The 17,298-nt window shown below is 43.8% G+C and overlaps 1 protein-coding gene across 2 annotated transcripts in view; it reads left to right on the plus strand.

Moving 5' to 3' along the window:
- TBCK (TBC1 domain containing kinase) overlaps positions 1–17,298 on the plus strand; it is a 1,512,759-nt gene that overhangs the window by 308,757 nt on the left and 1,186,704 nt on the right. For both annotated transcript variants that reach the window (XM_044061297.1, XM_044061298.1), the window contains one exon: positions 11,648–11,721. In XM_044061297.1, coding sequence (XP_043917232.1) covers positions 11,648–11,721 — 74 coding nt within the window. The remainder of the gene's footprint in view (positions 1–11,647; positions 11,722–17,298) is intronic.

The following is a 17,298-nucleotide window of genomic DNA, read 5'->3' on the forward strand; positions in this document are numbered from 1 at the left end:
AGCACGAGCCAGTATTTACATCTTTGCTTTATTTAACCAAGATACGTTTACTACAATATTATAGGAAGTGTGTGTTTTTCTTAGTTTTCTATAGGCTAATACTTAGTTAGATTTTTGGTTCTTTTTTCTGAGAAAAAAATTTGTTTATAGAGCGGCTTCTCTTAGGCCATTCATTGGCCATGTTTTAGTTAGTCCTTAACCTGTTACCTTTTATAGGGTCCATTGTTTATAGTAGTTAACTGTTTAACTGTTAACTCTCTTAGCGAGCGCTGTTAGTCTAGCCTGTGTGTGTCTTTTGTTTAGACAGTTATATATATATATATAGATATATATATATATATATATATATATATATATTGATATTTACATTTACCTTATGGCTGATCAAAAGGAGAAAGAGAGACAGAAGTCAGAGTTTAAGAAATGCCCTAAGTGCGGACAAAAAATGTCCATTACTGATTTACATGCGAGTTGTGTATATTGTCTGGGTGCAGTCCATCTTCAGGAGGACCGCTCCATTTCTCACTTGTTCAGCAGCAAGGTCTTGCTAGAATGTAAGTTAGTGGATAGAGGTTTGTTGAAACCTGATTTTCAGGACTCTCTTGATAAGGCTGACCAGACTTCTAAATCTTCCAAGGGATCTAAATCTTCGAAAGCTTCTTCGGAGCCGAAGTCTTTTGCTCCGAAATTAGCTGAGAAGGTGCAGTCGCCGGTTCCATAGACTTTGAAACTGAGCAAGTTTTTCGGAGCTGGTCCCCGGTATTGGGGCCGGTCTCCGAAGTTTTGAACTCACCAATTTTACAATCACTGGCTTCATCCATCCCTTCGACACGTGGAGCTTCTCCAATGTGGATGTGGACCGAGTGGTGCAGAGGCTCCTCCAGAACCCGGCATTAGCCAAATTGTTGTCGATTCTGACCCACCCATTCTCGTAGCCAAAGACGTCCTTGGCTACTGTGTCTGCTCCTCCAAGCTGAGCAGAGCTGGGCCTTCGGAGCCAGAGGAGGTAGAACTGATGATCGTGGAACCCTCGGAGCTGAGGCCTGTTCCAGTGCCATTGGCTCTGTCGACTCAGACTACTTCAGTGCCTATCGAGGAGTCTGGGAGCTGACATTCTCCGGTTGACTCTGGGGAGGGAGAGTCGAACTGATGGGCCGGTTCCGTCCGTCCCTCTCAGAGCTTCGGCATGGATGAGCTCGGCTCCTTCCTCTGGTTTGGAGCCCACTATTTCGGTGCCGGGGAAGTTGACATCTTCTTCAGAACTGGCTGCTTCCTCGCATTGGAGCAGAAGGGCTTTCAATGCCACGAGGAGAGTTATGTCTCTGAAGACACCCACTTCATCAGGACCTAATTTCTCATCCCCGAAAGTGCTGTGCTCTACCTCTGCATCACAGGTCCCCTTAAAGCATAGAGACCCAGAGCCTCAGGTAGCCCCATTGGGTGATCCATGTTCTACCGAGAACTCACCAGAAGCTCCCGCTGATGAGGTTCCCAGGAAGAAGCTTTGCAAGAGGAGGCATTTAGACTCCCCACAGGAGTCTGTCACATCAGACACTGACTTAGAGGAGTCAGAAGGGTCCCCATGGAGGCTATCTCTTTCGCTGATATCCTAGAAATCCTAAGACAGAGGGGTGACTGGCAGTCCGTTAACCCTACTGATGATGAGTCGGTGCTTCTGGAGGCCTTTGAGTCTCAACCCTCCACCTCCTGGGTGACTCCACCCTTAGATGAATTAATGGAATTAGTTGCCCAAAGGGTGTGGGAGTCCCCTGATACTGTGGAACCTGTCCCTCGGAGGCCCAACAGGTTTATTATCTCTCTGCAGGACAAGATGTTTCTTACCAAAGGAGTGCCGGTTGATGCCATGGTGGTGGCGGCGACCACCAAGAAAGAGATGTCTGAAACCTCTTGTACTGTCCATCCTCCTAATAGAGATTCCAGGATTATGGACAGGTATGGCAAATGCATTTTTAGTTTAATGACTTTTGCTATGCGATCGCTCAACTGTTTGACACACTTTACCAGACTTCAAAGAGATCTCCTTAAAGAGCTTGGAGATACTCTACAGAGTACTGCAGCTGAAGGTGTTCCTGATAAGGTGACATCTCAGCTCAATACCCTTAACTCTATAGCTAACTCGTCCATGCGTCTCATTTCATATGCAGCTGATGGTACGAGCCGGGCAGCTGGTTCGGGAATAGCTCTTCGGAGACATTCCTGGATGCGCTTATGCTCCTTTGCCATAGCCTTCAAGTCTCCCTTTATTAATACCCCGTTTGATGGCTCATCCCTTTTTGGGCCTAAAGTCAAGGGGACCCTCACTAGATGTGAACAAGACGGAAAGACTCTATCTGCCGTAAGAGTCCGTTTTTCCACCCCCACTAGACCTTACCCCAAAGGGCAAAAGGGAGGAAAAATGTGGTTCTGCAAGTCCCAAGGAGCCTTTCAGAACACACGCAGTGAACCCCCCTCCAGGGGCAGAGGAGGGGGCAATAGTTGAAGACGCCGCCCAGGTGGCAGAGGGGGTCTACAAATCCAGGATGACAGGGATCAGTTCTTTGGCAAGCCCTACCAGTGCTCCTGACAGGAGGCCCGCCTGCCCTACTCTGGAGGCAGTCGAGGGTCACTTGTCTTTGTAGCCAGATGCCTGGCTAAAAATTACAAAAGACTCTTGAGTACAAAGCATTATATCCAGAGGATATTTCATACCTTTCACAGGACCACCCTCCGTAAGAAAGAAAATCCCAGATGGTTCCACTCAATCTCAGGGATCAAGCAACCATAGAAATTCAAAGGTTGCTAGAAAAAAAGAGTCATCCAACCAGTCCCAGCAGACTAGACAGGATCTGGAACCTACTCATGATTCCTTTTAGTTCCAAAGAAAATGGGGGACTGGAGGCCCTTCTTGGACCTCAGCAAACTCAACACTTTTGTAAAGAAAGAGAAGTTCCGGATGGTCACGCTTCAGTCAGTTCTTCCGTTTCTAGGAATGGATGACTGGATGTGCTCTATAGATCTCAAGGATGCGTACTATCATATCAAAATGGCCAGACCATCCAGAGATCACCTGCGTTTCCTGGGAGCCAGTCATTATCAGTTCAGAGCACTGCCCTTTGGCCTCACAACAGCCCCCAAAGTGTTTAACAAATGCATGGCAGTGGGTACAGCTCACCTGAGACATCTAGGATTCCGAGTGTTTCCATACCTGGATGACTGGCTCCTCACTGCCACCACCAGGCATCAGCTAGTTCAATCCAGGGTCCTCACTGTAAAACTGTATTTCCAGTTAGGAATTACTATAAATTTCGACAAGTCTGCGTTGTCACCATCGCAGCGTATTTCCTTTATAGGAGCAGATTTAGACACCACCATCGCCATGGTAAAATTGCCTTTGGAAAGAATAGTTACACTTTTGCAACCGGCATCAGACATTATGGCACAAAACAAAGTACCAGCCTCTCAAGTTTTAAAACTGCTAGGTACTATGGCAGCAACTCTCATAGCATTTCCTCTAGGGCACATGCACATGAGAATACTTCAGTAGTTACTTTTCTCCCAATGGTCTTACCAACAACTTCCGATGTCATTCTTGATAGTCATCACAGATTCATGCAAAAAGGATCTACAATGGTGATTGACCAGCCACCATGTCACAGTAGGTCACCCATTTGTTCTTCCCCCGCCATCAGCTACGGTAACCATGGCCGCTTTTTTGATAATGTGGGCGGGGGGCTTTTTCAGGGAAGAACAACCCAAGGCACCTGGTCAGAGACAGAGTCACAGTTGCACATCAATGTTCTGAAGATGAGAGCAGTACTTTTGGCATTGCAGTACTCCCATGACTCTCTTCCTCTGGGAACGATTGCGATTCAAACCAACAACATGTCAGTAGTCTGGTATATCAACAAACAAGGGGAACCAAGTCTTATCCCCTATGTCAAGAGGCCCTAAGAGTCTGGCAGTGGGCTGTTTCCACCGGGCGCTTTCTGATAGGGACGCACATCCTGGGAAAATCCAACATGATCACAGACAAACTAAGCAGAGCTATTCTGATGCCGCACAACTGGTCCCTAAGAAACGAGGTAGCGGAAAAGATTTTCCGCAGATGTGGCAAGCCTTGCTGCGACCTGTTTGCATCTCCCATGAATGCCAAATGCAGCAGCTACCTTGCCCTGAATTCCCCACCAGGGGAAAACCCAAGGGACTCTCTCATCCACGTTTGGCTCCTGGGACTTCTATATGCATTTCCACCCACTCCTCTGATTCCAAAATGTCTGCAGAAAACCAAAGCCTTGGGAAGGACTGTAATTCTGATAGCCCCTTATTGGCCTCGACAGATTTGGTTCCCTTTCCTTCGACTCTACCAATTGGAGGAACCTTGGATTCTGGACCCAGTTCCAGTTCTGCTGACACATTCGTCAGGGGCTCTCCATCCTTCACTTCACTCCCTCAAATTGACAGCTTGGCTGCTCCGATTTCCAACATAGCCGGGTCCCACAACCTTTTCTCGAAAGCACAGCATATCCTTGTATCATCCCACAATGCCTCAACCAGAAAGTTATATGTCAGCAAGTAGAAGAAATTTGCTTTGTGGGCTTCTCAAAATAATATTGATCCTTATATCGCCCCAATTGCTAGCATATTAGAGTTCTTGCCTAAACTTTTTAATGAAGGTGCTGTGGCAGCTACCATATGTGTTCAATTGGCTGCAATTTCAAATTTTCACTGTGGATTAGAAGGCTCAAATCATATGTCTCACAGGTTATGTAGAGCCTTCTTAAAAGGAACCATACATCTTAGACCACCAGTTAGACAACCTTTCACTCCCTGGAACCTAAATTTTGTTCTGTCTAGGATTATTCTTTCTCCATTTGAGCCTGCATCTTTCTGCCAACTAAAATTCCTGTCTTGGAAAACCATTTTCTTGGTGGCCATTACATCAGCACGCAGGGTGTTTGAACTACAGGCTTTATCTAGTAAACCCCCGTACTTGATTTTTCATCCTGACAGTGTGTCGCTCTGGACTAGTCCAGCCTTCCTTCAACAAAGGTATGTTCAGAGGATCATTTAAATCAAACAACTGAACTTCCAACTTTCTTCAGTAACCACTCCAACAAGTTGGAGTATATGTTGCATAAACTTGATGTACACAGACAACTCAGATTCTATTTAGATAGAACAAAAGTATTTAGAAAATCAGAACAACTTTTGGTCTCTCATTCAGATACCAAGAAAAGGGCAACCTGTGTCAAAAGTCACTCTTTCCAAATGGTTAACAGATTGTATAAAATTCACGTATTCTTCCGTGAATCAACCGCTAGAACATAAAGTGAAGGCGCACTCCACAAGGGCTGTTTCTACTTCTTCAGCTTACATGGCTAGACTGCCATTAGACACAATATGTGCAGCTGCCACTTGGTCAAAACCACATGCCTTCATTATGCATTACAAAGTAGATAAGGCTTCCAGGGACAGGGCTTCCTGTGGTTCCACTGTCCTCAGGAATATACTCCCGTGAGCCACCCAGGAAATGGTGCTTGGGACGCTACCAATTTGTAAGAATGAATGGTGAGATTGAACAACTTCACATAAAGAAGTTATGTACTCACCATAACGTTCCACGTGAGTTGTTCCTCTCGCCTTCATTCTAACATTCCCTCCTGGCTTCTCGAAGAACAAGTGAGAGATTTGAGGTCTGGTGGGTCTTTGTAACTCAAGCCGGAGTAAGAAATCCTATACACTCATGTTATTTATGTTGTAAATATTGGGGTCAGCAAACTAGATCTGAGGTGAGGCAGAGAGCATCATAGGACAGGGACTTGGCCTCGTGCTACTCGAAAACCTCGAGCTTGTGAAAGTGGCTGACTCGGAGCCGATCCGGCTCCGAACCCACTTGTAAGTATGAAAGTGAGATGAACAACTCGCATGGAACGTTATGGTGAGTACATAACTTCTTTTTTCTATTGTTGCATAGCTGTCCTGTACTGTAACAATATTTCTGTGTGCTGCTACTCCCATAACTACTGTCTTATTTATTTACTTATTGCATTTGATTACCAGGGTAGTCCACTGGGCCAGAAGAACCCATTTTCAGTGGAGGCCCAGAGAGAAAAGTTCCACATTTAACACATACAGACAAGAAATATGTTACAATAATACAGGATATATAATACAACAGTAGCAAGTAGAACAACATTATGATTGCATACGCTAAATTACTGACAGAGGTAAAATTGGAGACAAACATTATGATTACATACAATAGATTATTAACAGAGGGTGAAATGGAGACAAACAGTGAGGAAATAGCATACAGCCATGGATTGAAACTACAAAATTAAGGTAAATTAAATATTGAGTAAGATAAAAAGCAGAGAAGAAGGAAAAATAGTATGGTAATGTAGGTGTACTTCAGGCTCAAAGTGAGTGGAAAAATGAGTTGGGGTGGTTGAGAGAAAGGGAGATTAGAGTGGTTATAGAGAGAAAAGGAAAAAGATAGTGAGAGCGTCAAGTTATGTGATTCTTAGTAGAGGTGCAAGTGCATAACCACTGTGAGGAGAGATGACGTTTAAGGGATTTTCTAAAGGTAGAGGCATTAGGCATGGCTCTGAGTGGAGGGGGGAGGTCATTCCATAGTTTAGAAACAGTAACAGAGTAAAGCATTTGGCTGGCAGAGAGCTTAGGTTTGTCGATATTTAATAGCATTTTGTTCTCTGACTTGAGGTAACGATTAGGATGGTAGATGGTCAGTATACTAGTGAGAGATGGGCAGGCTGCTGGGATGTAAATAAGTTTATGGGCAATAGTAAGTTGTAGGTATATTAGGTGATAAGGGAGTTCAAGCCAGTCTAGTTGTTGCACTGTGGTGCAGTGATGGGTGGAGAATTTGGCATTTATAGCAAATTTGGCAATTTTATTGTAACATGAGTTGAGTTTAGGTTTTAGAGAGGGCTGGATGTTGGTGAGGATGGGGGTGCCATATAAGAGAGTTGGAAGCAGAAATGATGAGGCAAGAACCTTTTTTGCAGGGGAATTAAGAAAGTAGTTGTGCCTATAAAGGGCTCCTAGTTTTTGATGTTTTTTTCTGATATTATTGTGGATATGAAGGTCAAAGGTAAGGTTGTCATCAATGATGACACCTAGCAGTTTTGTACTGGGAACGACTTCAATGATGGTGTTATTTTGGGAATAGACAGACAGAAAGTTCAGATCTGTTGACTGGGCTACATTTACTTGGGGTAAATATTAAGAGTTTGGTTTTATTAGGGTTAAGGGCGAGATGGTTCCGTGACATCCAGGATTCGGTTGAAATGGAAGCTTCTTGGGTATGTTGTTGCAGTAGAGATGCAGATTTAGAAGAGCAGATAATAGTGGAATCATCTGCACATTGAATTACAGAGCAGTAGGAGAGAGAGGTGTGAAAGTCATTGATGAATATACTGAAAAGAAGGGGACCCAGTATAGACCCCTGGGGTACCCCAGTATTGGTGTTGATGAAAGGGAAGAAGCATTGCTGCCAAATAGTTGACTGTTTCCTACTGGTGAGATGCTTAGTTTGGATAGTTTGGTAAGCAGAAGGGGGTGAGAGACTGCGTCAAATGCTTTTGACAGATCAAGAAAGAGTGCGGAGACAAAGGATCCAGAGTCTTGAGCTCTATTAACTGTGTCAAGGAAGGAGATAAGGGCAGTGTTAGTGCTATGTCCTGGTCTAAAGCCATGCTGGGTGGGGAAATCAGTGTCATCAGGTGATTAAGGAGCTGAGTTTGAATGCACTTTTCGAGTATTTTTGAGATGGGTGAGAGTATGGCAATAGGCTGGAAATTTGAGCTGTCAGAGTTATTGCCTCCTTTATGGAGTGGAAGGACATATGCTTTTTTGTAGATATCTGGCATGCAAGATTCCTGAATGGATCTGGTGATGAGGATACTGATGGGGTATGCTATGGAGGAGGCTAATAGTTGTCAGAATTCAGCTGGTAGGTTGTCAGGGGCATTGGTGCAAGGTTTCAGTTTGTGAAGAAGTTTTTTTTTTATGGTTGAGGTAGGTATAGGGCAGAAAGAGAAAGTGGGTATTGAAGTAGATGAGGTTTGTGGTATAGTAGTGTAAGGTAGGTTTGTGTTTATAGGTGGGAAGGTGGAAGTAAGTTTAGTAATTATTTCTATGAAATAAGAGTTAGTGAGGCCAACTCTGGAGAGGTTATTTCAGGGTTTGGGGATGGATTGTGATTTGTTCCAGGATGGAGTAGGGAGTTGATTGCTCCCCAGAATTTCTTGGGGTTGTGATTATGCTGGTTTTGTAGAGTTTGGAAGTATTCTTTTTTTGTTTTTGGTTACTAACCGTTTGGCCTGGTTGCAAAGTTGTTTGTAAGGTGTGAGGTTGGAGGCAGTCTTGTTCTTTTGCCAGGTTTTCCAGGCTTTGTCCATAGAGGACATAATTTGCTTAGTGGACTTAGCCATCTAGCATGATTACTCTTGACTCTTTTTAGCTGTAGAGGGGCAAGAGTATTAAGGATCCTAAGAAATGTTGAGTTGAAGGTTTCTACAGCTTCATTAAGAGGGAGAGATTTTAATGGAGTCCAGTTAGTGTTGTGCAATATGTCATTAAAGGTGGTAGGGGAGAAGTGGGATAGATCTAAATTGGTGTATATTTGGTAGTGTCGAGGGCTTCTGTATTGTGAATGCTGGTGAGTGGTCACATACTATCTGGGAGTGTCTTCACTTTAGAAACCTTAAAATTGTTTTCAAAGGACTCCAGGGCCCACATCAGTTCCAAGGGGAAAACCCTGAGTATATACAACTGTAATGGCACTATCAGGCTTAGACTTAATTTTCTTAATAAACACGACAGCCCTTAGCATTTAGGAACTGAGTACTGTATGGGGATGGGTGAATAACATAAACCTTTCCACTGACAATATTCAAATACATGTGTGTAGGGGGTCAAAGATGTAAGGGTCATTTTTGATTAAGACTGACTGTGACTTGAAAGGTAGTTGATTAAGTGGCAGCAAAATTTATTGCAGAAAAATAAGCTAAACACTCTTTGGTGGAGGGTGGAGTGAGGAAAAACTTGCTGGATAGAAGGGGTTGTCTTAGGGAAGATAGTTATATGAAATGTATCTTGCCACAGTGATTAATTTTGTCTTTAATCATGTAGGACAGCATTAAAGGACTTTGGTGAACATTGCAGAAAGATAGCATGTAAAGTATTACTGGATGCCAGGGGCACTTTCCAGTGGTTTTGTATGGTTGCATTTCGAGCAATGTGTCCACTTCTGGTAGCTGTTTTGAAAAAAAGATGATAATTTTGTTCAAAGACAAGCAAGGTAAGGTTGTCAGGAGGGGTAGGAAGAAGCAAATGAAGTCTGATTCTGAAAATGTTTCTTCCTAAAAGGGTGGGAGAAAGAACAGTTCAGTTATGCAGGGATCAGGTAAACAAATGCATAAAGCTGAACTGAAATAGATAAGAGAAAGGGGGATATAATCTGGAACCATCTTATCATGGTCATCGTGGAAGGGTGGAACTGTTTAACAAAGGATACAGGAAGGGAGAAGGGGACTTGGATAGCTAAAAGAGTGATATATTAAGCTACACGTTAGGAAATGCAGCTTTATACAGGTGATAATAAGGTACTGGAGTATGTTGTCAGATGCTGGTTAGAGTGTAGTTCATTGGAGGGTCAAGGATGTGTGGGATGAATGAAAAATAGAATATGGCGGAGCAATTATATGCTTGTTAGCTCCAGTACCCAGGTGGACTTGACTAAATATAGGTCTCCTTGTGTCAGCATTGACTTGTGTTCACATGTAGGATATGCATACTGCTTTAGCAACAGTTTGTTTCTGTTCTAGTGGGCACTATTCATAAACATTGTAGTGAGCTGCAATAGGCTGGTATACTGTAAAAGTCATGTATGTTGCCTGATACAATTTATAAATTTCCCTGAGACACATGTGTATGCTGTCATGAAGGGACATATGCAGCTGCATACCTGGAACAGTCCAGATGCCCCTCTCCTAGGTAAATGGTAATGTGCAGCGTAGTCCACAGTTCACAAACAAGGACAATGCAGATGACATTCTACAATAGGGGAAGGAAGTGACCCAGGTACAGTAGCAGACAGCACATTGCAGATATAGCAGTGTACTGCCCAAAACCCAGGAAATGGTGAGGAATTGCTCACCATGACATAGATAAACAGTAGCCCCACCATTCCCTTTAAGAAGGGGAAAACATTAAGGGATCTAAGGCACATCCTATGTTGTGCTGATGCGTAGATAAGTGCACTTGCACTACCACATTTGTCTCACCACCAGTCTTGTGACACAACCTTGTTGCCTGCAGTTTCCTTATTGGCATAATATGCTAATGTCTTAGATTTCAGAGTTATGACACCAGGGGCAGGACATTTTTATGAATTTACCCCTGGCATAATGTTGGAGTTTCACAAACTTGTGTGTTAAATCTGGCATTTAGCACAGAGGACTAAGGCTCTGAGTCGTTAATGAGCTGCTTTCTGAGGTAGAGAGTTCATTCCCTCAGCCTTCAGTTTGTCTGATGTGGGACCTTGAGCACGTCACTTAACCAGACAGTGTTTTGAGACAGTTGGGAAATTGGGCTGGACTCCTCAGTGGTCTCTTTGATGGCATGAGTAGTTAACTACCTTGACTGAACTGTGCTGCCCCCTTCCACTTAAACTGCATTGGTAGTTGGGTAGGTACCAGGTTGAGGTGCAGGGCATCTTCACATGTGTGTGTGTGTGTGTGTGTGTGTGTGTGCGTGCGTGTGTGTGTGCCTACATGTGACAGTGTGTTTGTCTATGTGTGTGTGTGTGTGTGTGTGTGTGATATACTGTCTTTTTGTCTGCATGCATTTTGTGTGTATCTTTGTCTGCATTTGTGTGTTGGGAGGACAGTTGCTTAGAGTACAGTAGGTGGCTCTGTGTGCAGATCATATCTGCAGTTCTTTACTAGGAGATGCTGACATGACAGGCGCACTGTTAAGCTCTAGCATATGGTGCTGTGACCATGCTGACAGAGGACTCGCATGCAGTGCAGCTCATCTACAGCACTGTACACTATGTCTGTGAGGACTCTGGTACGTAACTGTTTATACTACGGCGTTCAGTTTAACTGTCTCTTATTCGAATCTAAAATTGTATGAAGATTTTAATGTGGAGTAAGTATCAGAAGTCATTTTGATTTTTTTATCTTCAGTCTTTGGCCCATTACAGTATCAGATGGGAAAGCCTTACTTAATAAGAGCACATTTTAAGGTGCATACTAATTATGTATTATGTACAGTATCAGTCTGTCATCTGTAAACTGCTAACATTTATTTGTACAGACTAAATCACTCCTGTGTGTTGCAATTATTTACTGACATTTTATAAAACTGAATAAGGAGGAAAATTGGATGTGGATTGTGAAGTTTCATTTTACAAGTACAACTCATGTGAAAATCTCTGCCATTAAGTTATTTGTCTACATTTCATAGATAACTACAGCAGAGAGACATATTTCTTAGCTGTACTTGTGTTAATGAATGCATTAGACATTGTTCAGAGATGTTTTTGTAATTTTACGTACATCATGATAATTGAATGCATCTGTAGAATGAAGACTTACTTTTTTTTTCCCCCCTCTAGAGGCATATCAAGCTGGCGAAGTTTGGGCTGTATCACATGACTGCTCATGGTGCTGACGTTGACTTTCCAATTGGGTAAACACGGATTCAGAACCTTTATGTTTTTCTGTTATACTGAATTAAAATTATTGTACTGATTTTTTCAGCCGTAGGTAATAGAATTTGGCAGTATAAGATGCCTCAAATGTCATGATTTCAGCAACCTTGTGGGACAGAAGATTATAGAAGACTTCCAATGTTCTTCGTGTTTCACTGTTGGAGTCATCACACTTGGGTTATCCTGCCAGGGATAGCCCGAATAACAGAGGCTTAGAATTTCTGCATTGGTTGCTGTCGCTTCAGGAATGACGTCAGATCGTCAGTGGTATAAAAACAGGCAGCCAATGCCATTACATCAGTCTTTCTTGCCTAGGAGCCCAAAGCAGAAGCAGTTCACATGAGTGCCGGTTGGCTACTACCCGAGTTTTCATAGGTTCATAGGTTCATACTAGGCTATCTGCCCTAGGGCATTTACAAGCCTAACCAGAGTGTGTTTGGCTTTCGCCACCCTTTAAATTGAGTTTACTGTGCCCTTTTTAAGGTTAGTTTAATGTGCCTCTGTCTAGTAGTGACACAGAAGTAATCCCCGGGGTAAACCTACAATCTCCCATCCACTCGTCAAGATTCCTCTTGAAGAGAGTCAGTGAGGGGCTCTGCCTAACATGTACTTGGATTCTATTCCAGAGCGAAGGGAGCCTCTGGGTTATGAATCTGTCCCTCCAGCATGTCCTATTTGTTTCTGTACTGAGGTTCAAGTCCCTCGAGCGTGTAGCTCTAAGGGATTTGGATTTTCTGAGGTGGAGCATGTCCATTAATGCCGGGTTGGACATAGCTTTATACGTCAGCATAAATCGCCTCTAAGTAGGCAGTATGCAACTGAGTAGAGCTGGAGTTTCTTTAACAGAGCAGCATATGGCATCTGTTTAAGTCCCTTGATCCTCTTTGTGAGGTACTTTTGGGGTCTTTCTAGTTGCAGGTGTCGGGTAAGGTCCATCCCAAATGGGGCATTGTATTCTATTATGGGCCTGATGAGGGATGAATAAAGGGGCACGATGACCTCTCTTGATCTAGATGTGAATCCTTTCATGATAAGGTAGGCTATATAGAAGGTCTTTCTAACCACTTTGGTAGTGTGGCTTTCGAAGGAGAGTTTACTATCGATTTGGTTCCCCAGGTCCCTAATTACTTCCTCCGTACTTAATGGGTTACCACCTATGTGGTAATTTGTGGTTGTTTTTGCCAAAGGGTATGACTATACACCTTTTGGCATTTAGCTTTAGGCCATGGCTCTGGCACCAGTTATCCGTCTCAGTGAGACCCTTTTGAAGGATGCTCGTGTCAGCTAGAGAGTCAATTATGGCACCCAGTTTGCAGTCATCTGTGAACTTGGTCAGCCACAGTCCTCCCGTGTTAGTCTGTACCTCAGAAAAATATATACCGAACAAGAGAGGTCTCAGGACTGAGCCTTGTGGGACGCCACTTGTAACTGGATTCAAGTCTGACATGGCTCCAGCAATTCTGATTCTGTGGGTTCTGTCTTTGAGTCAGTTTGCAACTCATCTAGTGACATAGGGGTTTATATTTAAGCTGGATAGCTTATCTATGATGCCCGAGTGGGGTATTGTGTCGAATGCTTTTGTGAGGTCCAGGTAGGCTGTGTGGACTACCTTCCCTTCATCTATGGCCTTGGTGACTGTTTCAAAGAAGTTGACCAGGTTCAAGAGGCAGGATCTGCCCTTAACAAAGCCGAATTGGGTAGGATCTAGTGTCTGTAGGTCCCCAATGTCTTTGTTTATGAGTTCCATGATGATCCTCTCCATAGCTTTGCAGACTAGGCTGGTCAGGCTTATGGGGCGATAGTTTCCGGGGTCCGTAGAGGCACCACCTTTGTGGAGTGGGACCACTGTTGCTGTATGCCATTCTTTGGGTACATATCCTGTAGTAAGGCTGAGATTGTACAGCAGCTTTACGTGAGGGTTTAGTTCTTCTAGGAGTTCATGTAGGACGCAACCCGGGACACCATCTGGTCCCACTGATGCTGTGTTTTTTGTTTTGGAGAGGGCGGCTTTCACCTGAGCATCTGAGATGTTAGGGAGGAAGCACTCTGCTGGGATAGATATTTGCTCTTTTGGGGGGAAGGGGGGGGGGGTTTGCACTGAACCTGTCTGCCAGGATGTTGGCAATGTCCGTAGGTTCAGTGTATTTTTTGTCATTTTGGATCAATTCTGAGCATATCTGGGAGTTGCATCCCAGGTTCCTAACATAACTGAAGAAAGCCTTGTGATTATCTTTAGTTTCCTGTGCAATTTTTCTCTCGAAGCTGGCCTTGGAGGATTTTATGAGGGATCGTAGTTTTTTGCTAGTACTGTTCAGAGATGCCTTCCCTTTTAGGGATTTTGCTCTATCATGTAGTAGCTTCCTCCTTCTGATGTACAGCTTATTTATGGCTGGGGTCCATCAGACTGGATGCCTGCCTTTGGAAGATTGGGTGTTGGTTTTGTTTGGGATAGCATGATCCATGCATTCCTGAAGGTGTCCATAGAATGTGTTTATATAGGATTCTGCAGTTTGGGCCGTAGTTTCCACTTGCCCGGGGGCCTTGAAGGATTCCACCTCAGTTTTGAGAAGTGTGAAGTTAGCTTTTGAGAAGTTTTTCACTGTGGTTTTCTGGGCTGGGGGTGGGGTCGGGATGTGGATATCCAGTGAGATTAATTTATGATCCGATCTTACCAATGAGAGGTATACCTCTGGTATGGAGCATAGAGTCCCCTTGTTGGTGATGATTAGGTCAAGTATGTTTTCCCTGCTTGTGGGAGTGGTGACTAGTTGTTCCATAGCATTTGAGTTTATAAATTCCAGGAACGTTTGGGCTAGGGTGTTTGGGCTTGAATAATGCTCCCAGTCTATGTTTGGGTAGTTGAAGTCACCCAATAAAATGGTGTTTGGAGAGATCTTCATATTCTCCAGTGTTCTCAGGAAAGCCGAGTGGGATTCCTGATTTTCCGAGGGTGGTCTGTAACATGCTACAAAATGAAAAGCAGTTTTGCCCACTGTTAGTTGCACATGGATGGTCTCCGATGCTTCATGTACTACCACTAACCTGGAGGTGTGGATATCTTTGATGAATATGGATACTCCCCCTCCTTTTGTGGTTCGGTCTGAGTTTTGGGGCAGAAAAGCATGATATGAGGTATAACCTGGTAGTGCTGGTGTGCTCTCTGGAGCCTTGAACCAGGTTTCTGTCACTGCACAAATATCGATGTTCTCCATACTGAGGAGGGCTTCGAGTGCATGCATCTTGAGGTTTACACCTTTGGCATTTAGCAGCATTACCCTTAGTTTCTTGTTCATTGTGTTGTCTAAGGAGGTTGGTTTGTCTTTTGAGCCTTGCCTAAAAAAGACACTATGGGGGTGGCAAGAGCCTATGCCAATATCCGACAGCCTAGGGGTGACAGGTGCAAGCCGTCCCTAGCAAAGCAACGTGGCTTGTCGAGCATGTCATCCCAGGCTGACACACACTGGATCCCCTTTGAATGACACCAGAATTTTACCAGTTGTTAAAATCGATCATTTTGTCTTGATACTGTGGCATCATTCTAGGTGGGGGTAAGATGCTGCTCAAGGTCAGGGTCATACCGGCCTGGGCTACATGATCAGAGAGCTCCTCTATGTCTCTTTTCATGTAGTCGAGGGAGGTACGTCTCAGGTCATTCACACCAGCATGTACAATGACTGAGTCATATTTGTACTTGCTTTGGAGTGACTGGAGTGCTTGTGTTATGTGGCGGATCCTAGCACCTGACAGGCAGCTCACTGTGACCTTCTCTTTGTTCAGCCTGGTGAGCGGGACGTCAGTGTGTCTGACTATAGAATTACCTATTACAAGTGTATCATGTGTGTTATTTAGCCTTAAGGGCTGTGACTGTTTGGCACATTGACTTTGTGAGCTATGTGTTGCATGTGTTTTGTTTTGGGGTAGTGTTTGCTTGGATATCTGCTTTGGAGGTCTCTGCTGCTTAGACAGATTTTTATTTAGAGCCTCCGAGTATGTTTTTGTGTGTTTATGTGTTTGGCTTACTGTTGTGATAGGACTATGTGAGACTGGATTTGTGATGTGTGAGGTTACCTTCTCCTCCTGACTGGTTGCACCAGTTCTGAGTTGAGAGAGCTCAGCCTCCAGTTTAGCTATATGGTTGCATCTCTCACATATATTTGAACTTGTTCGGAGGAGGAGAGGGTTGTCTGTGTACATGAGACAGTTGTAACATTGCCTCAAGATTCCCAGATTCACCAGCTGGACTGGAGAGGAAACCATTAACTGACCTTTGGACATGCTAGAATAGTATAGGGAACTCCTTTGTCACTGAATCAAAAAGGACCAATAGAGGACAAGGTACTCAATGGGAGTGTATGGAGATATAGTGCTTTTAGTTTACTAGTGCTGAATTGTAAGATTGCTTATATGGGCAAGTGCAGGGCCTTAGCTTGAGAATAGGGTGTTTAATTTGAGAGATAGAGCAGTTCTAAGAGAAAAAGTGAACAGCAGACTTTGTGGAGCTGGGAATAGCTTAAACTTGATTTAGCGGCGCTGCCCGATGCTGCGATATGCGCACAATCACGCAAAGCTGCGCTAAAGTGGGTTTTTATGCAGGGAACTACACAGGAACTATTCAAAAGTCCAGAATACAGCAATGCCTGTATAAGGGACTATTCTAGGTTAGGAAAGGCGGGAAACAAGGATATTTTTTGTTTTTTTCTTTTTTTCAGGAAAACAGCAGGAAAAGTACAGTAATTTCAATACACAGGCTAGGGCACTTGAGTGGGCAGCCTCAACTGTTAAAATTCAAACAAGCAAACTTTTAAAGTGCAGGTATGAGAAAAACACAGAAAATAGGCTTAAAACAGGTAAATCAACAGTTTACACTTGATTTTTGGCAAGGAAAGGCGGTTGCACAGGTAATAACAGTAAAATATACTTAGATCTTGAAAGCAGTCACTCTTTTCATTTCTCTGCTGCTAGCACCACTCGTTTCCAAAATTTAAGTTTAAGTCTTCTAAAGCTAAGTACCCTGTTGGGGATCCTTTTTTCTTGCTCTAACCGATGTCAGAAAAAGTTAACAATTGTCTCGCCTGTGGAAAGCAAATACCACACCGAGATTTCCATTCTTATGGCGTCACCTGTTTAGGCCAAGACCACGACATCCCTCACTGCCAGTTTTGTGCTTTGTTCAGTGCCTACACTATTCATTGTCTGGCCCTTATTGTAGCAAAATACTTTCGCTGTTTATCTCCGTATTCCAAAATGGCTTCGGTTAGCCATCCGACTACCAGATCTTCCTCCAATCCAGTGGGCAGAGGCACAAAACCAAGTTCAGCCACTGCTGTCCATAAGGGCAATTCAGCCTGTTCCTGCAGAACAGATAGGCCAAGGTTTTTATTCCAGACTTTTCCTGGTACCCAGAAAAGAGGGCACCTGGCACCCAGTCTTAGATCTATCTATTCTAAACACCTTCCTTGTGGTACCAAAATTCAAAATGCTCGGTCTGAATTCCAAAGTCCTGGTTCGGCGTCGGTTGCTATCACCTCCTCCCTGACGTCAGTGAGCCAGGGGTA

This window comes from Protopterus annectens, chromosome 2.part0 (assembly GCF_019279795.1).
Source record: "Protopterus annectens isolate FY-2018-M chromosome 2.part0, PAN1.0, whole genome shotgun sequence".
Lineage (NCBI taxonomy): Eukaryota > Metazoa > Chordata > Ceratodontiformes > Protopteridae > Protopterus > Protopterus annectens.